The 25,298-nt window shown below is 40.0% G+C and overlaps 3 protein-coding genes across 4 annotated transcripts; 2 read left to right on the plus strand and 1 right to left on the minus strand.

Moving 5' to 3' along the window:
* The first annotated feature begins 1,368 nt into the window (after nucleotides 1-1,368).
* Nucleotides 1,369-1,944, plus strand: LOC147508778 (uncharacterized). Its single transcript, XM_086597629.1, has one exon. The coding sequence runs from the start codon at nucleotides 1,369-1,371 to the stop codon at nucleotides 1,942-1,944; it is 576 nt and encodes a 191-aa protein (XP_086453755.1).
* Nucleotides 1,945-11,477: 9,533 nt separating this feature from the next.
* Nucleotides 11,478-12,298, plus strand: IAA33 (indole-3-acetic acid inducible 33). Its single transcript, XM_086599166.1, has 2 exons — nucleotides 11,478-11,972; nucleotides 12,077-12,298. The coding sequence occupies exons 1-2, from the start codon at nucleotides 11,512-11,514 to the stop codon at nucleotides 12,153-12,155; spliced, it is 540 nt and encodes a 179-aa protein (XP_086455292.1). The 5' UTR covers nucleotides 11,478-11,511; the 3' UTR covers nucleotides 12,156-12,298.
* A 5,268-nt stretch (nucleotides 12,299-17,566) lies between these two features.
* GS1 (Haloacid dehalogenase-like hydrolase (HAD) superfamily protein) lies at nucleotides 17,567-23,849 on the minus strand. Of its 2 annotated transcripts, none has more exons than XM_086601162.1 (6): nucleotides 23,059-23,849; nucleotides 22,755-22,979; nucleotides 22,607-22,667; nucleotides 22,263-22,410; nucleotides 21,992-22,071; nucleotides 17,567-17,903 (listed from the first exon to the last, which is right to left on the minus strand). In XM_086601162.1, the coding sequence occupies exons 1-6, from the start codon at nucleotides 23,276-23,278 to the stop codon at nucleotides 17,771-17,773; spliced, it is 867 nt and encodes a 288-aa protein (XP_086457288.1). In that variant the 5' UTR covers nucleotides 23,279-23,849; the 3' UTR covers nucleotides 17,567-17,770. The 2 variants fall into 2 exon arrangements, with proteins under 2 accessions (XP_086457288.1, XP_086457287.1); XM_086601161.1 differs by lacking the exon at nucleotides 17,567-17,903 and adding an exon at nucleotides 19,100-19,359.
* Between the last annotated feature and the right edge of the window lie 1,449 nt (nucleotides 23,850-25,298).

Below are 25,298 nucleotides of genomic sequence, written 5' to 3' on the forward strand. Positions count from 1 at the left end.
TTTGAGTATACATTTTGGTGCCGTCTGTGGGGAGAGCGAAATAAAATGGCCACCGTAACAAAAAAAGGAGTAGGAAGACCTAGGAAAGAAAATGTTCGAGAGGTAGTAGAGGAGGTTGTGAGCGAAGAAAGGGAGGTGGGCAGAGAGGAAGAGATATCTGATGTGGCGGCAGACGCCACTAGACTTATGCAAGAGGAAATGGTTAGGTTAAGGAACGAGAACGTCGAGTTGAGAAAGGAAAGGGAAACCGCACAGGAAGACATGGAACGTGGGGATCATCGGGGCAGTGAGATGGAAGGGGAAAATGAAGAATACCATCCCCGAGGAGTAGATCCAGTAGAGGGCATCACGCTGGAGGTAGTACAGGCGATGATTGAGAAAGATAGAGAAGTGAACCGTGTGGCGGAAAAAGTGAACCAAAGTGCCGCTCAAAAGGAAGTTGCTAACCTCAATAAGAATCCGCTGGCAGATTCGATATGGAATTCGGAGGTGCCTAAGAGATTCAGTCAACCAAGATTTGAAAGGTATGATGGGAAGAGCGATCCAACTGATCATTTGCATCACTTTAGACAACATATACCATTGTGGCAGAAAAGTAAGTATGATGGACTGCGTTGCATGATGTTCCCTGCCAGCCTTAAGGGGGGAGCCTCGATTGGTATTACCGCTTATCTTCGCGGAGCATCAGTAGATTTGAAGAGCTAGAGCGCACCTTCGCAGACCATTTCATCCACCAAAAAAGGAGGGTTGTGGATATTGCGACCCTATTCAACATCAAGCAGAGGTCAGCGGAATTGTTAAGAAAATTTCTATGTAGATTTAAAGAAGAGACCCTGAGGGTGGAGAATCTGGATGAACATACAGCTGGTCATTGCCTTTCAGCACGGCTTGAGGCAAGGAATTAGAGTGCACGAGTCGGTGTCTAATAAAATAGAAATCACCACTATGCACACTCTATACCCAAAGGTAGAAAAATATATTTGGTACGAGGACATAATGTAAAGAAATGCGAGGGAACAAAAGAGATCTGGGAAGGCAATACAGGCGGTGGATAGGGATGATCGAAAAGATAAGGGCAAGAGAGAAGAGAGAGAAGGGGGATCCTACAGAGGGGAGAATCATAGACCCGAAAGAACTGGAGATCGGAATAGGAGAGATATTCGCGAAAGAAAGTCATACCGTGAGATAGAGCAGACACCTTTTAACAGGCCATTAGAGGAAATATTGCCACTGATCAAGGGGTTGTAGCATTATGAAGGACCACAGAATACACCTGGAGAGATAAAGGGGAAACCCTTTTGTGCCTATCATCAGATTAGGAACCATGCCACTAACGAATGTTATGCTTTGAAGTGGCTGGTGGAAAGAATGATTGAGAAGGGGATGCTCAGAGAATTTGTCGCGGAGGTTCATCATGCTGAGAGAGTGCAGGCTCCTGCTAGGATCTTAGGAACAATAAATGTCATTTACAGTGGAGAGACACTCGGAAGAAATGCACACCGAGACAAGATAAGAAAGACAGCGAGCTTACAACAAGTAAATGAGGTGGCAAGCACGCTGCGGTTAGTGTTGGGAACCACGATGGGTGAGGGAAACATAATGTTCACCCTGAAAGACTTGGAATCAGTGATTTCGCCGCATAAGGATGCTTTGGTGATTACCATAGCAGTGGGTAATTATCTAGTGAAGCGGGTGTTGATAGACTGTGGAAGTTCGGTGGATCTGTTATTTAAAGGGGCCATGGAAGAGATGAACATAGATAAAGATCAGTTAAAGACTCCTCAGACCAATTTGTATGGCTTCAATAGTAGCATGACAGAGCCCATGGGGGAGTTAACACTACCAGTAACAACAGGTCCGACGACGGTATTCACAAGGTTTATGGTGGTAGATACTGGGTCCCAATATAATGTCATTCTGGGAAAAGATGGATTCATCAAATGAAGGCCATTCCGTCGACCTATTATCAGATGATCCGCTTCCCCACGAAGGGGGGGATGTACGAAATAAAGGGGGATCAAGTGGCCGCGCAGAATATACATCAGGTGACAGTAAACAATATGGTCCGCGGAACAGGAGGGGAAAAGTTGACACGCGAGAAAGGCGAAGCATAGCAATTATAGGAGGCAGACTCGACTGAAGGATACGAACCTCCTCAGGGACCGAAAATTTTGGATGAGATTGAGATCGTGAACCTGGGGGTGGGAGAGGAAGAGAAGTTTACTTCGGTCGGGTCGGACTTGCCGGAGGAATGGAAAATCAAGCTGGTACAATTGTTAACAGAGAATGCTGATATATTTGCATGGGCGATTGAAGATATCACAGGGATAGACCCAGAGTTTGCTTGTCATCACTTGCATATGAAGGAAGATGCGAAGCCTGTAAGACAAAAGATGAGAAGTGTAAGACCCAAATTCGCGGAGGGGATTCGCGAGGAGGTTATACGGCTTAAGGGCGCAGGGATAATCAGGGATGTAAAATGTACGGAATAGCTGTCCAACGTTGTCGTTGTTCCAAAAAAGAACGGCAAGGTCAGAATGTGTGTGGACTTTACAGACGTGAATAAAGAGTGTCCAAAAGACTATTATCCTATGCCGCGAGTGGATGAGTTAGTGGACAGAACTGCTGGTTTCAAGGTATTTTCTTTCATGGATGCTTCCATGGGATATAATCAGGTCAAGATGTTCGGCCCAGATCAGGAGAAGACAACCTTCGTGGTGGAAGGAGGTACTTACTGTTATACAAGAATGCCTTTTGGTTTAAAGAATGTGGGGGCTACCTTTCAGTGGTTAGGGAAAAAAATGTTTGAAGACAAGATTAGGAATGGCATGGAAATATATATTGATGATATGGTGGAAAAAAGCATGTCAGAGGAGGAACACTTGAGCGGTCTCCAAGAAACTTTTCACATACTCCAGAGGCATAGGCTGAAACTCAACCCCGAGAAATGCACATTCGGATAACTTCAGGAAAGTTCTTGGGTTACATAGTCACTTACCGTGGAATAGAGGCAAATCCTGAGCAGATTAGATCATTGGTTAAGCTGTCGTCCCCTCAGAATGTGAAAGAGGTGCATCGTTTGGCAAGAAGGGTCGCGGCATTGAACAGATTTATATCTAAATCATCAAACAAATGCAGACCGCTGTATCGGTTGTTGAGGAAAACGCCAGATTTCCAATGGACGTGAGAGTGTGAAGAAGCCTTCGGGGAGTTGAAGGTTTATTTAGGACAAACACCTTTACCGGCCGCGAATCGGAACGAGGGAGAGAAATTGTATCTTTATTTGGGGGTTTGAGTATCGCGATAAGCTCGATCTGGTGTGAATTGTAGAAAAAGTAGAGAAGCGGTTTACTTTCGTGAGTAAAACCATGCTAGACGCGAGACGCTGATCTGATAGAAATTGAGAAGCACGATTATTGGCGTTGATATTCTCTCAGATTAAAGTTGAACCCCCATTTTGAGGCTCATTCAAATGGTGGTGATAACAAATTTGCCCCTCAAGCAAGAGTTGAAGGCGAGAAAAGTCGCAGAATGCTAAAATGGGCGCGATGATGCTTAGTTGTTACGAAATCCAATATCAGATCAGAACGGCGGAAAAGGCGCAAGCCATGGCGGAGTTCCTAGCAGAATTCGCAACCGAGGATCCCACTTGGGGAGAGGAAATGGTCATGGACTAGGAGGGAGAATCTAAACGTGATCCCTTGGATCCTTGGGATATGAGCAATGGATGGAGAGTATTCGCGGATGGATCAGCTACAGATACAGGGAATGGAATTGGCGTTGTTTTGGTGACTCCTGAGAACACAAGGCTGGAGTTGTCAATGAAACTGGGATTCGCGGCTTCTAATAATGAGTCTAAATATGAAGCAGTGATAGCAGGTTTAGATTTGGCACAAGATCTGGGAGTAAGCGAGTTATCGGTGTATTCTGACTCTAACTTGGTTATTTGTCAAATGAATGGGGGGTTTGTGGCGCGTTGCCCAAGGATGGCGCGATATCTAGAAGTTCTACAACGAAAAGCAAGCAAGTTCAAAAAGATTCAGTTCACCCATTTAGGACGCAGTGAAAATAGGCATGCTGACGCGTTAGCATATGTGGCTGCTGTGCTTCCAGGAACAGAGGGTCATTCTATTGAAGTGAGGGTGTTGAGCAAGCCAAGTACATCAGAAGAGGAAGGTGTATGGCTCACCATTGAGAAGGAGGCAAGTTGGATGACGCCTATAAAAACTCTTCTGATGGGAGTAGAGATAGAGAATAAATAGGAGAGACGAAGGATGGAGCAAGTAAGTCAGAGATACGTTTTGTTAGATGGGGATTTGTACAGGAAAAGTTTCAGCGGGCCACTGTTAAGATGCATAGGGCCACAACAGGTGCAAGAAGTCTTAGCCGAGGTACATGAAGGTGATTGCGGAAGTCACTCAGCTGGACGAACAACAACCCACAGATTGATATCTCAGGTATTTTTGGCCCCATATGAAGAGGGATGCGACAGAGTATGCAACAACATGTGAGAAATGCCAGAGGTTTGCACAACTCATACATTCCCCAGCTGAGCCGCTGCATAATGTGTTTAGTCCGTGGCCATTCGCCATGTGGCCACTGGATATAGTGGGGCCCTTGCCCTTGCCCATGGCAAGCGGCAAGAGAAGATTTATGCTGGCCGCCACTGATTATTTCATCAAGTGGGTGGAGGGAGTGGCACTACAGCAAGTCAAAGAAAAGAATGTGAAGAAGTTCCTTTGGGAAAACATCATATGCAGATTCAGATTGCTATATACAATCATTGCATATAATGGAACACAATTTACTGAGGGAAAGGTGCGCCAATTCCTTCAAGCCTACAAAGTGAAACAAGGGTTCTCAACGCCATACAATCCGGAGGGGAATGGTCAAGCGGAAGCATCAAACAAAATCATCATGGACAATTTAAAGAGAAAGTTGGAGGACCGAAAGGGAGCGTGGGCTGATGAATTGAATCATGTTTTATGGGCTTATCGTACCACACCGCGAACCTCCACGAATGAATCACCATTCGCAATGGCATATGGAGTAGAGGTTGTTATACCTGTGGAAATGATAGAGAAAATGACAATAACCAGGGCTGTGGAAGTGGGACTAAATGAGAAGATATTAGCCATTGAGTTGAATGTCATTGAGGAAAAAAGAGATATAGCTCGCATGCGACTAGAGGAATACCATCGAAGGCTACAGAGACAGTATGATAGACGAGTAAAGCCGCGCGCATTCATGGTTGGGGATTTGGTGCTGCGAAGGGTTACCCCAGCCACTAAGAAGGAGAATGACGGCAAACTGGGACCCAACTGGGAAGAACTGTATGTCGTGACAGAGAAGGGAACTTCGGGAACATACAAGATTGAGACGCCAGCAGGGGAAAAAATTGAGAAACCATGGAACATCAGAATGGTGAAGAAATTTCATGAAAGAAGCATTGTTTAATTTTCCAGTGGGACAAGAAAAGTATTTATATATATAGAGCGATCAGAAAATGTATTGTGTTTCGAATTCTAAGTCAATGAAATAAAGAAAACATTTCTTCCAAACATAGCATGAATACTGGTTGATCAAAGACAGCGGGGGGGGGGGGGGGGGGATGGGGATGAGCCATTCCCGGACGAAACGCCCAAATCAACATGGGGGCAAAATGAGTTGCCCCCATCGGGGCTTCACAACCGGCCCAAGGATGAGCCCTTCGGATGAAACCGGGGCAAATTTCGGACTACACATCCAAATCAAACTAAAAATCAAACGGGGGCAAATTGAGTCAAGCTGGGGGGCAAAATTAAGTTCCATCAAGCTTTGAGGTCGTCCATCGTCCAAAGACAGTGGGGGATGAGCCCTTCATGATCTAAACATCCAAATCAAACTAGGGGCAAAATGAGTTGCCCCATCAGGCTTCACAGCCGTCCAAAGACAGCGGGGGGGATGAGCCTTTCGCAGACTACAAGTCCGAATCAAACTGGGGGCAAATTAAGCTACCCCCATCAGGCTTCACAGCCGTCCAAAGATAGCAGGGGGGATGAGCCCTTTCGCGGATTACACGTTCGGATCAAACTGGGGGCAAATTGAGCTGCCCCATTAAGCTTCCTTCAAACCGCCAAAAAAGATAGCGGGGGAAAATGAGTTGCCCCATCAGTCATGACAATCGGGATGAGCCTTTCAAATGAGCTAATCCCCATCGTTTCCCATCAGGCTTCCACCGTCCAAAGATAGGTGGGGGATGATCCTTTCGTGGACTAAGGTCCAAATCAAACGGGGGGGCAAAATAAGCTGCCCCCATCAGGCTTCACAGCCGATCAAAGACAGAATTGGGGATGAGTCTTTCGCGGACTAAATGTCCAAATCAACTAGGAAGAAAAATTAGTTGAGACAGAAACAAACTTTAAAGCTAAAGATGGATATCAAAAGTACATTCAATGGGAATTAGGCTTGCTAATAAAGAACTCTGGAATGCAAAACAATTGACATTGAAGACCTGCTGGGCATACCCAGAAAACCAGGCAAAAGATATAATACAAAGAGTGCAGTCATTCAAAGTATGTGAATTACAAAAACACAAGTTTCACTTAGACAAAGACATAAATTCCAGTGAGTTACTGCTGCCCTTCGGTCACGTCCTTCTGAGTGGACGCCAAATCCCCTTCACCAGAGGAAGGAGGATCGTTATCCAAGTCAATGGGAGAGGCAACCACACTGGGTGTGGGTAGAGGCATCACTTGAGTAGCAGCTTCAGTTGGGGAGGTGACCGGAGTTGGAGCAGAAATTGGAACAGAGGGTGGAGTATCCTCTACTGGAGGGGGAACGGGAAGAAGACGGCCAGACGCAGCTAGTTCTTCGAGCTGTTGTTTAAGTTCGCGGCTAATCTTCTTCTCAGCTAGACAATGAAAACGCTCCGCGGCCTCCTTCACGGCTTTATCTACAGCGACTTGCGTGGCTATCTTATCCGCCTCTTTTTGGCTCTCAAATTTGGATGTCACACCTGCAACATAATCGCGATGCTTGTCTTTAGCCAGCTAGAGCGCCTTTTGAGCCTTCACTTCTACAATTCGAAGATCATCACGGTCCTTCTCCACCTTGGCATATTTAGCTTTCCAGCCATCAGGACCTTCAATCTCTTGCTTCATGGTCTCCAGCGATTCCAGCGTGTTGGTTAAGCCACGCACCACATAGCCGATGTCCAAACTCAGCTGAAAAGAATGATTGATTACCAAACTATCCAAAGAAAAAGATAGGATACAAGGGGAAAAATTTAAACCTTTTCCCAGCCGTGGTAGATGGATGCTCTATGTGAGGCGAACGTGCCAGAGTCTCCATAGGCTTGATCTTTGGGAAGATGCGAGCTGAAGAAAAGAGAGGCCGCGACAGCGGTGTTATCTAGGGCCGAGTCGCAAATCGTTATATCCCGATCTCTGGCCATGAATTGAGGGCGCCATATGTCAATGGCACCAGAGGGCAAAGGCCCATATAGGTAAGGGTCTTTTCCAAGACGGCACGTAGGAGCAATAGGTCGCGACTGTATAGACACGGTTTCAGTGAAGGCCAGAGCAGTAGTCTTAGCCTTTTTGGCAGGGGGACTCTTGGCCGCAACTTCGGTGGGCTCCTCCCCATCTGAGTCACTTTCCCAAAGTTTAAACTTATTAGTGGCCATGGCAGCTTCAGTTACAGTGGAGGAGGGTTGAGCAAAGTCGTCTTCCCAATCCGCCACGGCAGAGTAGGAAGAGGGGGCGGTATCTGGAGTAGCGGTATGGGATTGGGCGGCAGCTCGTTGGGCAACGGCTTTGGAGTGGTATATCTTTTTGGTGTACTTGAAGGACTTGTAGGCCTTTCTTTTAGGGAGAGGGGAGGATTTGGGAAGTCTTTCTTTGGGTGGTGCTGGGCGATAGAGTGGACCTTGATATTTACCAATGCTTTTCAACGAAGGATCAAGGAGAAGAGGGTTGCCATTTTCTGGATCTATGCCGAGAACTTCACCTAGGCACTTCCCAAATCGCGGAGTCTTTGGAAAGTTGTTGATGAGACGCCGGTGTAAATTTTAGATCGCGAATCAGGGCTCCAACCTGTGTCACAAAAGAAAGATAAGTTAAAAGCAAGTTAGGAAAGGGCACTGCGAACCAAAAGATGTTACGTATCACTAGTAAGGAAACTGAGATGCCTTAGAGAAACTTCAGATGAAAGATCCGCAGATAGAAAACTACCGGATACATATAACAAATAATAATGCCACACTTTGTCAGAGGTAGTAATGTGGAGGACAAAGGACTTCTTCTGTAGACGTATACAGAAGGACTGATATCCTACACTACCAAATTTGGTGCTCTTCTTTATATAATAATGAGCTATTATATTGCAGAGTTGGATTTTGGGGGAATTGGTTTCGTTGTAATGATTCGCGGCATATAGGATGCGCCAAAAGTTACCAATGTCTTGGCATGGGGGGATGTTGAAGTGGTTACATACCTCGACGTCAAGAGGAGTTAAGGGAAACCGCAAGCCTGCTGCAATCTGACCTATAGTAGTGATGAGACAACCAGGCCGCGGTTTGACTAGATGTGGGAAATGGGTGACGCCAGGCACGTGCTCAAGGATCACATCGGCTGGGATGCTGTAAGCAGCTTTAACTGCATCTAAGTTGGGTCTACAGTGGTATGAAGGGGCGGGGGAAGAGTGGCTTTCCTTCCTGAAGTGGAAGGTTCTGCCACAGGGCTAGATGTGTCAGAAGCCGTTGACTCAGATCGTTCCGCGGTATGACCGCTAGATCTGGAAGTGGAGGGATCCGATCCATCGGATCGAGTAGCTGAGGTACTCACCGATTCGGATTCCGACATGATAAAATAAAACAAATTGGAGAGCCCTAACGGAGTTAACAAAGGGGAAAATAAACCACGAAGGGAAAGGAAGGGGAACAGTAACGCGAATAAGAATAATCGAATACAAATGACAGGAGCAAAGGGGATGAAGACAAACCTGAGTTACTAAGCAGCAAAGAGCAACGAAAACGAAGAACAGTGAAAAAAACTCGAACCTTGAGCGACCGAAGATCCACCGGAAACAAAGAACAGTGAGAAGGGTTGAGCAAAGTGAGAAAAGTGAGAAAAGTGAGAATGTTTAGATGCAAGAGTGGGGTTTTGAAGAAAGAGAGATGTTTGAGCGGGATACTAAGCGACAGGGGTAAAAATGTAATCTCAGAAGAAAAAAGGACCAAGGGAAAAGGAACACGTGGGGCCTCAAAAATTGAAAAGGCGGGTGCGATGCGCGTGCGCCGAAAAGACAGGTTCCGTACACGTGTGCCTTGGACACATGGATGTAATGATGGCGCACGTGCAAAGGAGGAGCATTACCACTACGATGGAAAGGAGAGGGGAGGTTTGGTTGGATTCGGACCGTCCGATCGGCCCTGCGACCACCATAAATGATACCGCGGAATGTCAACGGGACCGAGAGGGGCATTTGTATAGGACATATTGATGACATGTGGAGTCATAGGTAGCAAAGGGGTCGTACGCATAGTAGCGAAGAAGCGACAGGATGCAGCGGATCAGGTCCGCGGTAACCTAACTGCCGAGAACTGTCATATAGGGAGTGGGACAGGTGGAGAGCTGAGGAGCGCGAGATGGGGAAAAGATGAACGAACCTGATGAAAAGAGAAGTTAGAAAAAAAGAGACAGTATATAAAGAATAGAGAGTGAAAAGAAGAGAAAAGAGGAGGAGAACCCTAATACAAGTAAATTCATAGATTGTAATATTTGAGTATACAGATGAACTATTCTTAAGTAGGATCAGCTTTCATAAATTTAAACTGAACTCCAATCAAAGTCATAAAAATGTTTGTCTAAGTCATTGATTATCACTACATATGGAAAATGTGGATTCCAAAAAGAATTTTCATTTGTCACCAATTGGAAAAGTAAAAAATGCTGATGAAGGAAAATTTGCTCGATGTTAGTGATAAATAAATGTAGTAATAATAGAAATATAAGCAAAATCACTCCCAATTCCTAACCACTGTTATGGGTCTGGCGTTATAGCCCAATGGGCTCAAAACCAACTGTCTATTGTGAATTAGTCATGTTGGACGTCCACAATTGGGTACCTGTACAAAATCTTATTCCGATGCATATAGGTGTGCACAGGCATATACCTGATGAACTACACAAGTACACATGCATAAATGTGACAATAGCGTCTATATTCAAGTACAATCTTCTTGTACGAGCGAGAACAACATTATCTGTCAAACGGTTTTAGTTATGAGATGTTGAAGAGTTTTTACTTTTAGGGGAATTACCTGAAAAAGAGAGAGAGAACAATGCAAAGTGCAAACAGTGTGAAAGGGTGAGGAAGAAGCTAGGTGAGAAGAGCATGTCCCAAGTTTTGTAACTACGACATGTTCACAACTATTACACCCAACCTCAATCCTTAAAACTTACATGTTGATCAAGCACAAAGGCCCATCATCCTCATGCAGTCTTAAGTGTCTAACCCTCTTCCACACTTTCACCATGAACAATAACCATCAAAAATGAAGAATAAGATTTCCAGATTACTTTTAATAGTAATTGGGCCTAAAATCAATGGCCTAGCAGTGCAGTATTGTTTCTCTTGATACCCCATTTGCTGCAATAAATGAGATGACGTAGCAACCGACCACTAGGGAGTCAAACTTGCGAACGGTTCGCCGACCGTAGCGCGGTCGTCTCCATAGCCTACGGATTACAATTTTCAAGATTTTGTATTACATAATTAAGGCTATCGTACTCCTTAGTTTATTGACTGAAATTAACATATGAAGTTGGTACAATCGTAGGGCTAATAATACTAAGGATAATCATTTTTTTCTCGACAGCAAAAACATGTTCAAGTAACTTTATCTTCACGCGTTATATCACTATCTTCCGATTGAATACGGTCCGTGGAGTTGTTTAAAAATCAACCTCAATAACTTAATTCATGTTGTGTGCCTTTCTGCCTTTTTTGGATGACAAAGAATTAATTAGCAAACTTATACCACTTATTACCATTGCTTCGTAAAAACCATGAAACGTAAACTGCCTCCATTGTTCGATATTCATATTGAGGTAGCAATATATAACAAAATTCATTGGACTTGCCTTGGTTTATAGTTTTCAATTTATAGAGTTTACACTTCACCTACTAATTTTGTAACTCAACTCAATTGTGCATGTATTGGAAATTTGCTTGATAGGTGTCAGAATAACAAAGCCCATGACTCAAATTTGTGTCCTTTATTTGGGGAGTACAGGATCATATATGAAATGAATAAGGAAAAAAAAAAATATATCACACAGTCACACCCCTTTTTGGCAGTTGCAAGCAAACATCCTTTGGCACAACTCTACCAGTGTTGGCAAGTATTTCATCACAAACCAAACTCTTTCTCCCCTTTATATATCTCAAAAACATATAAATCAAACAGTGAACACAAAAGTCCTACTAGAGTAGAAAAGGTTGTGGTCAGAGTCACATTAGAAATCCATGAACGGGTCATTTATTTCTCAGCAAAATTCCACCATGAAAAGAAGATGGCAAGAAAAACAACTCAATAACAACGACGACCAACGTTTCAATTCCGCCGAGTTCTATGCCAAACTTATAGGTACAACACCAACAAATACAACTACTAATACTACTACATATAACTCGGGTCATCGTCGTAACCTCCCTTCTTTTCCTTCAATTGAAGATGATTTTGTGTCAATGGTACCGCAAGTAACTGTAGTACTCGAAGGGCGTTCGATCTGTCAAAGAATCAGTCTTGATAAACACGCAAGCTATCAAAGCCTAGCTAAGGCCCTACGTCAAATGTTCGTTGATGAAAGTGATTTAGAAGTCTTGTCCGACAAAGAACTTGACCTTTCAAATGCTATTCCTGGTCATGTTATTGCTTATGAAGATATGGAAGATGACCTACTCCTTGTCGGTGACCTTAATTGGAAGTACGTCCATTTTATGGTTCTCTTCTTTTTTACTTTTTATTTTGTATTTGTTAAGAAGGGTTTTCCAATTTTCAGCGAATTTTATTTTATTTTTTAATTTACAGGGATTTTGTTCGCGTGGCAAAGAGAATTCGGGTAATTCCAGTGAAGGCGAATTCAAGGAAGGGACGACGAGGGGCGTAATCAAAACCCTAATTGTAAACACTGAACAATGTCTAGCTTCTTGTTAAACAAGAACCCTTGTTAAGGGTACTATAGAGGTAGTATTAATGTAGGATCCTTGTTTTCTTACATTAATAAAGTGCTAGCTTAATTTTGTTGCAAAAGGAAATTTTCATGCTGATCACTTTATCTCTTGTATCATTCATGTCCTATCTTAAATGTTAAAGTCAATTAAAAAAAAGACTGTTTTGGACGTTTTATTGTTCCATGCTGAGGATCAGCATTAATTTCAAAGTAGTCCACAACTCCACATGATGCATTCTCTTTGTCCTGACTTTGAGACACCTACATTGTGAGGCTAATGAAGACAAATGTTAGGACTTTTCGTCATATTTGGTTCTTTACGCATAACAGCAAAATTAATATGAGGAAACTCTTGGCTATATTTCGATGTCCGGCGATATATTGGACCCACAAAAACCGATATACATTGATATATACTCTTGGCTATATTTCAAAATTGGGTGATATATTGGACCCCCAAAAACCGATATATATTGATATATTAGTAGATATATATCTTTTTGTTGATCGGTTAAAATTTTGTTTTGTATATCGATATATTATAAACCAATTATATTGAAAATATAGTTGATATATTAATAAAAATCGGTCAAAAATTGGTCAAACTTAACAAAGACAACTATTTATATCATATATATCGGTCGATATATATCAATATATTAAAAAATCTGATATATATCAGATACAAAATATATCAATATATCAATCTGATATATCACAATATATCTATATCAGATATCTCAAAAACTAAGATATACCAGAGATATTTCAGAAAGCGATAGAAGATATTTTGGTCCTTGGTTTAGATAACTTTGTTTTTGTTTGGAGAACTCTCCACGAAACGCAACAAGGTGAAAATAATTGATAACTTGTCTCGTTTTACAAACATATACCCAATGGTCAGAGCTTCTGTCAGAGTTACAAAGTATAAATATAGAAATAAGGTGAAACAATGCAGCCATCCAATGTAAGCCAACATGACCTTTTTACCATGAAATACAAAGATATAATTTTCAGATTAATCGTGCATAAAAGGTACTAACTAACACTTGAGAATTGTTGAAGTTACCAAGGCCGCATTTGGCATTGTCGTAATTCAAAGCCATTTCTTTCTTTGACTTCATAAGCTTTTAGTCCCTGTTTTTTAATTAGACGGACCCTACCTGTATTGATTTCTGATATAAACTTAAGCCACCCAAAAAAATGACATAAGCTTTAAGCCTTTTTTTTTTTTTTTTTTGGATCGGGGTAAGCGAGGTTGTTAACGAGGTCACTTTAAGCCTTTAGCCTAGCTTTGATTTCATAATTTACCACAAAAATGTATAATAGTGAATCTAAAAAGAAAATTTAGAAAGCTTGATTTCAGACTCTTTCTCAAGTCACTTGACGACAATATACAGAATGGTTTCAAGTTTAAACAAGAGAATGATCAAAGAGTAGTGCGTGCGAGCTACAAATAGAAGAAAAAAACACTTCAAATTTACAGTGCTAAATGGTATCCAACATATATATGAATATATTGGTGGTTTATATCAAGTGGCACTTGTCTACTGACTCTACTCTGTTAAAATTCTATATTGAGGAACTTTTACAGCTCTTATAACGATTCCCAAGTCCCAACAAAAGAAAATGGATTGTTGTTGTAGTCAGTAAGTGGTATGACTGGTATCTCGCTTAACCCGGCATCTTCAGATCCATATGCGTTGCCCATTAAGTGCTTGGCTGCAGTGTGATCCCCAATTCCAAATCTCAACAATGGTTGTGTTTAGTTGAGAGTTGTGGTTGAACAGCACCAATATCTCACAATGCCCTTCTCCTAGAATTGGTATCTTTTTTTCGCTTTTTCTTTTGTTTGTTTGTTTTTTGGGGAAAAAAAACAAAAGGGAGCCACTCCAAAAAAGAAAGGCTCCCTTCAAGGGAACCGTGAACTGTCTCATACCTAGTTCTACCAAGGAGCGTGCCGAAGCATGATCCAAACAAAAATATCAAGGTGCCCACCTCCCCTCTAAATGTGAAACTGTGGGATCATTTAAATTTAAGGAAATCTGCAGAGACTTGGAGAGGCAAGAGAGCCCTCTTTGAAACTTTAAATCAGTAGAACCTAGTAATAAATAAATGACTACAAATTGTCATCTACTCATAGAGTCATAGAGACATCAACCATCTACTCCCGGAGGTTAAAGGTCAAAGTGACTACTTGTTCTTTTCAAACATGAAGACTTGAAGAGCAAATATTTTCCCCGACCAAACATACTGTGGGTCAAAGAATATCCCACACAGCAACTTTTGTGGATTATTTAGCACCCAAGATAACCTACAGATCCCCACAGTTTAAGTTACCAGTCTTGGCGAGAGCTTGAACATAGAAGAGTAAATAAAGGGTACTTGGCCATGACCCAAAATCTAAAAAGTCACATCAAAAGCTGTCAGCAGACTGTCCCCGTGTGGTTTCCCTCAGACACGGGGCATACTTTTGGTTCGAATTTTTAATTTTTCATATAAAACAAATATTATTTTGCACTAATAATTTCGAGCCAAACTGTACATGAAATTCCGAGTTCCCACCCTATGCGGATCTTAGTTTTCCAAAGAAATGGAATGGTGTTATGGTGATATCATGCAGATGACTTGTTCTGAACTCTTAAACTGTGGGATCATTTTAAATATGCACTTCATCTGTATCTTAACAAGCATCGAGTAGTGAATCAGTCTGTATCTTACAAGCCTCGAATAGTGAATCAGTCTCCTTAAAATGGCTGCTAGACATTTACTTCGAAAACAAGCCACTGTTTGTGATCTCTTCTCTCGGATCAGGATTAACTTTACCTTCCTTAATCATCACCTTGGATTGTTTTTATAATTAACATAGAACAGGAAAGATATATTACGATACCCCGACATAATGGAATTAATGTAATAGAATCTTCACTGTCAGTGTCTGTGAATAGCAAAGTTCTTCAAAATGAAAACCCTCTCAAACTTAAGAGTGCTTCCATTAACATCAAGAACAACGTGGCTGCCTGGGTTGTCTTTCTTTATAGCTTCAGTGAACCATGTTAACTGATAATAAAGCAAGCCGTCCTCTCCATTGATATCCTTGAGTGCTTTAGTTTTAGCAGTATATGCGGTGTAGTAGGTAATCTTCATCCTGTAATCCCGCTCAATTAATTCCATAAGTTTTACAGGGTTTACTGCAGGCCTAGTTCGAACAATCTCGTGGATTAAATCCTTAATGAGATTGCTTGACATCAAGTGATTCATTTGGTCTAGTGGTGTCAAATGGGCCGGGCCGGGCTGGCCCGGCCCTCAAACAATAAAGCCCTCATGCTTTGAGGGCGGGCCAACCCTCTACCCTCATTTACTTTGATTCAATGCTTAAATCTCGAAGCGCTTTACCCACCCTCAACCCTCCGCGGAGGCGGATACTATGTTATACATTTGATTTACAAAATAAATTTAAAAACATTAGTTAAAAATGATAAAAATCGAATCTTGACTTCACAATTAAACCTTCAAACTACTAAAAAACTTGTTAAAGTTGTATTAGTCAATTAAGATCAATTAAATTCATTTCATAAAATATTATAATTAAATTATAAGGTTGACAAACTTAATAGATAAACGCTTTTTTAAGTGATTTTTAGCATATTAATATTAAAATAAACTATATTGTAAAAAATTTATTAAAATACATGTAATAAATGTTGAGGGGCCTAATGAGGGCTGGATAAGTTTCAAAGTTATTTATTTATTTAGTGTGTGAGGCCTCATTTTGAATGGGCGGGTCTGCCGGGCGGGGCAAATTTGGTCCTTGCATTGAATGACAATTATTGTATAAAAACATTAAAAAAATTATAAAACTAAATAATGAGGCTTGAGAAGAAAAGTTTACATGACGAAACTTTATGGGGTGTTTGGATCCTATTTATTTATTGCCAAAAAGTGTTTATTAGTGAAAAAATATTTTTTGAAAAAATAAATGTGTTTGGTTTCTATTTAAAAAGAAATAGTTTTTCATCCAAAAAACATTTTTTGGTCCCAAAAACTTGTTTTATGATAATTAGGTAAAACTTGTTTTTTAAGTTAAAAAACTATTTTTCTTTGAAGGAAAACACTTTTTTAGTCTTAAAAGGCAAATGAACTCTCCTGATGTTTTAGACTTTAGTGATTTATCTTGTGATATGTCAAAATATATCGGTAAAACATAAAGTGTGAAAATCGATTTGATAAAATAAAACTTTTAAGAAAAGTCACAACCAAACATGTTTATTGAAAAACTGTTTTTAGAATAAATACTTTTTCATAAAAGTGTTCTTTAAGAAAAAATAATTTTTTGAAAAAATGAGAACCAAACACCCACTTAGGGAACTAAAGAAACTTCTTCTTCTGTGATTCTTTTGCAACCGGAGAAAGTTGAACGCCCAAGTCGATTTGAGGAGGAAACCACAAATCTTTTAATTTTCTTTTGTTCGTTTTGTTTCGTAATATGCAAGAAGGGTAAAAGTGAAATTTGCTACGTATAACTGTCCTTGAGGTATAATTAAAATCCAGTTTTGGTATTAAATACGAGGCGAAAATACTTGAATAGACAAAATCACAAAATCTTCAAACTGGGGTTTTTTCGAAACTACATCCATGTGGACCTTTTTATCAGGTCGGGAATATGAAACAAAATCCCGGACATTATCACTCATATACACAGATCCAAATATACAGCTAAGCTCTTCCAAATTTGAGTTGATGTAACAGTTAAGAACTTGTAATCCTAAACAATCACAACACACCTATCTATACCAATACACCCATATTAGAGAACGATACTCCGTGAATTTAGACTATAGCAAATGACTCTACCATCCGATTCTATCCTGTCACGACCCCTATTGGCGTGTCTTCATATCATGTAGCTAAATAATCAATTACCCTACAGGATGATTACAAACCTTAAAAGGGGGTTTCCTAGAAACTAACTCGGGGTCACGGCAAAAAGTTTGCTGACACATTTCTGACCTTCAGTCAATACAGCAAATGGCTAGACAATTTCCAGAGCATGTCTTTCTAGGCATATAAAGAGTGAAAACTTTGGAGAAGAAGTGAAGTTTCTCATACTTTTGCCAAGTTTCAGTAGCAACCAATCACTTCCATTAATGACAACTGAGTGACTTCCATCAAAAAAATCTTATACCCAAATGAAAATGAACTGAGAAATGCCTTCGTTACCCTAATGAACTCGAGGATTCATACCAAGGTTACAAATAAGCATCAATCAAGAACATGTCTGCCAACCCCTATGGAAAACCAAAAATTACTTTCAATGAATGTGTAGACTGTAGAAGCTACAAAATTAGTACTGCCAAAAGAATAAATTTTCTTTTACATACAAATGATCTAATAAGCAATCAAAGAAAAATGATAATATAATGTGGTTCACCTGGAACAAAAAATTTTTTAAGAGGTTTCAACTAATTCCAAACACAAGTTTATGTGAGTTTCCTAATTGATAGCCCGTCTCCAATTCTCTAGTAGACATACTAAAGCAGGTAACTGCAACTTCAGTTAGCCACATCTTTGAATGGAGGCAAGCCCCATTCAACGGGGTTGAAATCCAATAAGGAACTTAAAACCTGGTCTGCAGCTGAATGATAAGAACTATCCAATCTTGGATCAGGGACCATAACAACAGACCTGCACATGAATATAATATAAAATTCTTTAGAGAAGGAAGACACTGAAGTGGGCTGACATAATGAGCTAGGGTCTTAATTGGCTACATTTGGCACAAGAAGCCACTGTCGTAATTAAGTGTTCTAAGTATGAAGATGGAGTTTGCACATAGTTTGCTGCAACGGTAAGCACAGAAACTTCAAGAGAATAGGGAAAAGAAATACAATATTGCCTACGAAATGAATGCCTTTAAAATGATGGAATCATAACTAAATAATTTGGTAAACCATAACCTAATTGTAAGGTAAATGCACTACTTGAGAGAAAACCAAAAGAGAAATGTCATACCATAACATTCAAGTGAAACCGACGAAGACATCAAAAGAATGCTTGTAATGAAACCAACGAAGTAAAACTTTCAACCAAGCATTTATCTTATTCTGTAATTTATTTCTTTCTTTCTTTCTTTAAGTCGCTTTTAACATATCAATTGATATCTCTTTCTAAGTGCACACTGCAGATGTTCACTACACTATATGAGAAAATGCAAACATAGGGCGGAAGAGTGTCAAAATTATTTTCAAAGCATATTTCTTATATTTAGCAGTAGAACATTGCAAGTCCAAAGCTCATTTGCTAGCGTAGTGATTGGTTATCCCTTTAGGTCAATGGTGGTGTATATTAATTAAGTTTTCACTCTATTTATGGTACAAGATCCCATTCCTTGGCTTCACAGTCTTATTTTGCTTCTTTTTCTATGAAGGGGAAGCAAGAAACCTCCCTAATTTCAGAAGTAAACAGAACAGGCAAAGGAGTCAAAGGATTCACTCAAAATATGAAAACAGACAGATCTTTATCAGAGCTTTCAAGAGACAACAGAAAAAAGAATAGTAGCATCAATCAATAGGAAGTGAATCACGAACTCAACTCAAACACAGTTTAAAACATTCCCTCTTTATTTGGTTTTGTTTTGTTATCTTGTTGCAAAAACTCAAGTGTTGTCTTACGTTAACAAAATAGTATTCTATTACAAGGAACAAGTACATTTCCTAGAAGCATAAAGCTGCGTAGCAGTGACTATCAACCTTTTCTCACATAGATTACACATCTCATCCTCCCATGTCATTTTGTCTAGCTCTGCATCCATTGGGTTAATGAAATAGTTACATCCCTGTGGACCTCCTAAGGAGACCAAATAATCTGCAGCTCTATTGGCGTCCCTATATACACATTCACCAACTGCCCTTGTTCAAACTTTTCCATTAGCTCCCGGGTCTCATGAACCTCATTCATTGCTTCCAATGAACCATCTCTATCCTCTTTGTTATATGAGCTGCTCTGCTAGAGTCCGAGGTCACCTTTTTCTTCATATGTCCATCTTGAGCACTTATCTTCAGTCCATAAAAGTATAACCAACAGCTCTTGTTTGACTACAGGTCTTGTTCCTCCTTCAGCTGTATGGCATGCATTATTGCGCCTGCATGATCTCCCGGTAAGCTCTCTATTTCTGGTATTTTCTCTTGTGCACATCAATCACCATACATGGCTCAACAAAACTAGTAACTCTAGAATGTTTTCTTCAATATTAGGCATTCAATTAAACAAGGGGCATTCATCTGTCTTTTACTCAAGTTATTAATGTTTGTACGTCAATAAGTAAGCCTCTCAACAAAAGAAGGGCACGCCATATGGAAGACTCTTGCACCATATTCTTCCACAAAGAAAATTAGCAATGACCTCATTACTTCCAAAGTTCCAAGCACCTCCAACTCTCCAAGGCACATTGCTATGCTAACACTTAACAATCAGAATAGAAGGGTGTTCGAGAATGAATGAAGGGATTCCCCAAGGCTTGTTCTTGCACTAAGGAGATTTTCTCCGATTGGGCGGCTGCAATCATCCTCTAGCGTCTAGACGCCTAAAATTTCAAAGAAAAATTCTATAATCGGCATGTATATTTTTTATTTTATCTTCAGTAACAGTTTTTATTAAAAATCAATCAGAAAGCATTAATTACAAAGTGCTAGCAGCAGCTTCTAAGAAGCAAAGGAAATACATATAATTGCAGGTATTATAGCATATTGTGTTGCCTTCCGCACCAATTTTCCAAATGCAGAAGCAGATTTTGGCTATGATATAAATAATTATAATTATTATAATTAATTTAAAAAATAATAATAATAAAAAAATCCATAAGATTAGTGTACCCTGCATCCGCCAAAGAAAGAGAGACAATTCCAGCACTTAGGGACATCCAGATGTGCTTTGCCGAGTCACATCTAAGGAATATATGCAAACCGTTTCCGCCTTAATGCCACATATCACACATCATCTAGGAATTGTCTCACCACAAGCTTTGAAGTTATCATCAGTTAGGACATTTTCCAACACTGCACACCACATGAAATGGCACACTTTGGTGAGGATAATTTTCTTCCATACCAATTTGTAAGGAACGGTTGGTGGAAGCTCCTGTATTGATTGCATTCTCCTCTACTAATTTCATATAAAAACATTTATCAGAGAAGGAGCAGTTCTTGCCATCCCCTTCTCTCATGTTATAGTTTTGAAGCATCTCCAACAGCTGAATTAGAGCATCCACCTCCCAGTCAATAAGCAACTATCTAATATGGAGATTCCAAGCAACCACAACCTCTATGACCCTCCCTGTCTTGCATCGAGACAATGCATATATAGCAGGAAAGTGACTAGAGAGGGGGCAAGTCGATGCGCCAAACAACGTTCCAGAAACTTGTCTTTGTTCCATTCCCACCACGCATAGTATTCCTTTCTTGAATGAAGGAAGATTAGCAATTATAGCTTTCCACAAACTACAGCCTTGTAGTTGCTTCACTTATTTGAGACACCATCCATCGCCTTCAACCTCATACTTTTCAAGAATGGCGTCCCTCCATAAATCACTCGGCTCATTGCCAAATCTCCAAATCCATGTTCCGAGTAAGACTCTATTCATCTCTTTAAAATGTTTAAGTCCCAAACCACCATCATTTATGGGAGAGCACAATTAGTCCCAAGCGATCAAATGAAATTTATGTTTCTCTTCGTATGATCCTCAGAAGAAGTCTCTAAAAATATTCTCCAACTTATTATCCACACTCACCGGAATAATGAGAAGTGACAAATAGTGACCTTTTATTTGGATAAGGTGCCTTTGATTAGAATTAGGGCACCTCCGTTGGAAAGTAACCTTCTTTTCCATCGACTTAACTTCTTGTTAAACATATCAATAATGGAAGCCCAGACCGCCTTGCTATTCTTTTTGGCGCCGAAGGGGAATCCAGACATTTACAATGCAATGTTCCTACTGAGCATTCTGTAACAGGCACCTTTAGTCTTTTAATTTTATCTACCTTGCGCACACCTAATAATTGGCACATATTGTTACATTTTAGGTAATTTTGATGAAATGTATTAACATCGGCTAGGTTTATTGTGCTCCCTTTAATCCCTTGCTAAGTGAGAAAATGGGTCTAATTACTCCCTTCCTTGGTTCCTTCGTACTTTGCATACAACATTAATTTCATTTTACCGTATTTTTTTTTAATGAAAGTAAAAATGATAAAAAATATCAGCTCCCCAAGTAGACATGTTTTCAGTGTAGAACTTGGTGACATACTTTAAAGATTAGCTTCATCGGGCTTCATATGATATTGAAGTTGCACAATGGAAGTAGTAAGAGCATTCCCAATGTGATGTGACTTTGCTAGGTAAGTGAGTGAAAGTCACTCAATTACAAAACAAAACGAAAAAAAAAAACATTTAATGCGTGGTGACTACCAGGCAAGTCACCTAACTTGAAACACACAAACGATATGTATCGTACCGTCTCATAGCAAGATGGAATGTTTCATAGGGTCTGAATTTTAAACTTGCCTTCAGCATTGGGACGGTCCATCTTGGGTCACCTGGTGACTATATAGATTACACAAGTTTGGGTGAGTTTGTCCTACAAAGCTCTTATGTGGTGCTGATGTGTAGGTGACTGTAGTCAGTTAGTTACCTTCCCTTTGGGAGTGCTCTTACTAAAGGAGAAATTTACATGCCAGCACTGAAAAGCAATATAAGTAAATTACTAAAGGAGAACTTACATGCCAGCACTCTTAGCTGCAGCAACTCCTGAAGGAGCATCTTCGAACACAAGAATCTTACTGGGATCTGCAGGAACTCCCTAAACAATCACAATTGGTTAGAAATTCCTTAGATAAACATTCCATGAGTCAGCAATAAGTTCTAGGGAGTCTGAACTGACAACTAAATGAAGAAATAAGAAAAGTAAAGAAACACTTAATAAGACCACGAGTTTCCAGTCAGTTTAAGAATATAAATTCAGAATCACAATATCTCCCAAGATAGTCATACCTCAAATCTCCTGGCCGCTGCCAAAAATATGTCTGGTGATGGTTTCCCTTTCTTAACATCTGGATCATCACCAAGAACTATGTGATGCATCATCAAGAATATGTCACCATGGTTTTGCGTTTTCAAATCAAAATGCCGCTTGTGAGAACTGCGCTATACAAAGTACGTAAAAACTCAAACAAATATTGCTCAAAAAGATTAGCAGGTACAGCAGTTGGCAATCAAACAATATTGAACTATATAACTCTCCGAATTCAGCTTACGAAAATAGTACAATCACAAAGCATTGATACAACATATATTGAGAGAGAGAAAAAAGAAAAAGAGAAAGGGTCAAACATTACCCAGTTGCCACAGCCATGGGTAATCCATATGCTTTAAGATGATTTATTAAACGGCTGACTCCTACAAAAATAAATACTAAAACTTAAATATTAAAAAGGATAAAAACTAGAGGCGTCAATAATCTGAATTAAGAATGGGACATATGACCTGGCATGAGATTGCAAGTGGGAAACAATGTTTGCAACATATCTTCTCTTTCGACAAGAAACTGTTCGGGCGTAAGAGAATCACTAATCCCAGTTTCCTCTACAAACATTTTCGCTGATTCTATCGCTTTCGCTCCCATCATTTTAGCTTTTAATGACCAATCAAATGTTTTACCAAATCTAGCTAAGATTACTTGTTGAACTTGTGTATAGAAGTTCTCTGTATCTGCACTCCACAAAAGAATGAAACAATTATTATAACTTAACGAAATAATACAAATGTGAGGGTAAAGTGAATAAATTACCAATTAAGAGACCGTCCATATCGAAAATAATGTGAGTGATGGACGGTCGTGTGGAGAGATTTGCCATTGTGTGAAATTGGCAATTTGGTTTTTTCAGATTTGAGCAGAAAGTGAGATGCGTTGGAATTTTGAGTAATTTTGGCTTTAATAGTTTTTTATTTCCAACGGTTTGTGATTGGAGTCTCAATGGGCCCGCCACTTTGAAGTGGATCCTAAACATCTTATTCTGATTCTTTTTTGGATTTCCTGCTGAATTTTTTGTCTCCTGGCGTTTCAGACCACTCCCCAATTCTGCTCTCTTGGAGTGATTATACCAGGAAATTTCCCCCTTTCAGGTTTAAGAATTTTTGGGCGCACAAACTAGAGTTTCAAGAGATGTTGTTGGAGGTTTGGCGACCAAGATTTATAGTAATCCTATGTATATTTTGATTGAGAAATTGAAACTTCTCAAACATAAAAGAAAGCCATGGGCTGCTGCAAGGTTTTCAAATCTGCAATAATAGAGTGGAAGATGCTTAAACAGGAATTATTATGTGACATTCAAATGCTCCTTCAGACTAAGCCGCATGACCCTTTCCTCTGTGAAAAACAGATTAAAGTTCTTAACAAATACACTGAGCTTTTTAGAGATGAACAAATTGACATCGTGCAGCAGAGTGATAGACAGTGGACTTTGGAAGGAAAGAAAATAAGTGGTAAGATAAAGAACTTTACTTCTTCAATGCCGTTATTACAAATGGAAAAATATCGGAAATCTCGCCGAAGTGGTGTGTGGAAGATAAAGAAAAAATTTTTTCCGGGGATACTTTATATCTCGGTCAGGCCAACTGGATATTTCCGTTTCTGAAACAATTCTATGTTTTTAAATTTTGACCGGTTACAAAAAATGCAGCTTCTTTTAGGGATCTGCAAGCCCTGCCATTAGTGCCGATGAGTTCTTTAATTCACTTCAGATCAAAGGCAGAGTTCCAAGTACCTATACACAGGCCTTGGAGTGCAAAGTCACTGAGGAAGAGATAAAATGTGTTTTATTCAACATGAAGGATAATGTTGCCCTGGACCTTGCCCTGGACCTGATGGTTTCACTCCTTTTTTTTTCAAGAGTTGTTGGGAGGTGGTAGGTACCGATTTCATTTCTGCCATTAAAAATGCTTTTATTACATGTAAAATGCCTAGGAATCAATACTACCTTTCTATGTCTCATACCTAAAATCTTGAACCCTTCAAAGGTAGAAGATTATCGACCTATTGCTCTTTGTAATACCATATATAAATGTATATCCAAGGTGATTACTAATAGGCTTAAAACGGTCATAGATGATCTGGTTTACACTAACCAATCTACTTTCATTCCTGGTAGAGATATACAGGATAATATTTTGTTTTCTCGTGAACTTCTAAGAGGCTATGGAAGAAAATATGGCACCCCTAGATGCTCCATCAAACTTGACATCAAGAAAGCCTTCGACATGGTGAGTTAGGAAGCAGTCTATGTCATGATGGTCAAGTTTAGCTTTCCTGAATCCTTGAAGAAATGGATAGAAATGTGTATTGCATCTCCTGTTTTCTCAGTGCTTATAAATGGTGCCCCCAAAGGTTTCTTTCCTGGACAAAGAGGTTTGCGTCAAGGCGATCCATTATCCCCGTATTTGTTTGTCCTAGTCATATATGGAGATTTTGAGCTGCATTTTAAAGGAGAAATTGGAGTTAAAACTGATCAATTATCATCCCAAATGCAAAAGAAGCCATATATCTCACTTGGCTTTTGCGGATGACGTGCTTATATTCTGCAGAGGTGACACTCATTCCATCTCAGGTATGACACAAGCAATACATGAATTTGGGCAAGCAACAAGATTAATTATCAACACTCACAAGTCTTCACTGCTCATTGGAGCTTTGAGTCATCAAGATGGATCTGCTCTTGCATCTATTCTTGGAGTGGATCTGACTGACCCTCCAGTTCGCTATCTACGTCTTCCTCTTTTTTCTTCCAGACTAAGAATAAAAGAATGTCAGCCACTTATTGAGAAAGTAACTTCTAGAATCACAAACTAGAAATCAAGATTCCTATCCCATTCCGGAAAACTGCAACTTATACACTCGGTTCTTATGGCATTTCACTCTTATTGGGCAAGGATGTTTATACTCCCTAAGTTTTTCTTAAAAAATGTTGAGAAGATCTGTGCACAATTCTTATGGAGTGGTGCAAATATGAAGAAAGCTTTCCACCAAGCTAG

Source organism: Coptis chinensis, chromosome 3, assembly GCF_015680905.1.
Source record: "Coptis chinensis isolate HL-2020 chromosome 3, ASM1568090v1, whole genome shotgun sequence".
NCBI classification, from domain to species: domain Eukaryota; kingdom Viridiplantae; phylum Streptophyta; class Magnoliopsida; order Ranunculales; family Ranunculaceae; genus Coptis; species Coptis chinensis.

Coding starts and splice junctions, on each gene's coding strand:
- LOC147508778 (XM_086597629.1), top strand. CDS start 1,369: ATGATTGAGAAGGGGATGCTCAGAGAATTTGTCGCGGAGGTTCATCAT.
- IAA33 (XM_086599166.1), top strand. CDS start 11,512: ATGAACGGGTCATTTATTTCTCAGCAAAATTCCACCATGAAAAGAAGA. Junction 11,973..12,076: donor GTCGGTGACCTTAATTGGAA/GTACGTCCATTT, acceptor TTTAATTTACAG/GGATTTTGTTCGCGTGGCAA.
- GS1 (XM_086601161.1), bottom strand. CDS start 23,278: ATGTTTAGGATCCACTTCAAAGTGGCGGGCCCATTGAGACTCCAATCA. Junction 22,668..22,754: donor CACTTGCAATCTCATGCCAG/GTCATATGTCCC, acceptor TTATTTTTGTAG/GAGTCAGCCGTTTAATAAAT. Junction 22,411..22,606: donor CCCATGGCTGTGGCAACTGG/GTAATGTTTGAC, acceptor TGTATAGCGCAG/TTCTCACAAGCGGCATTTTG.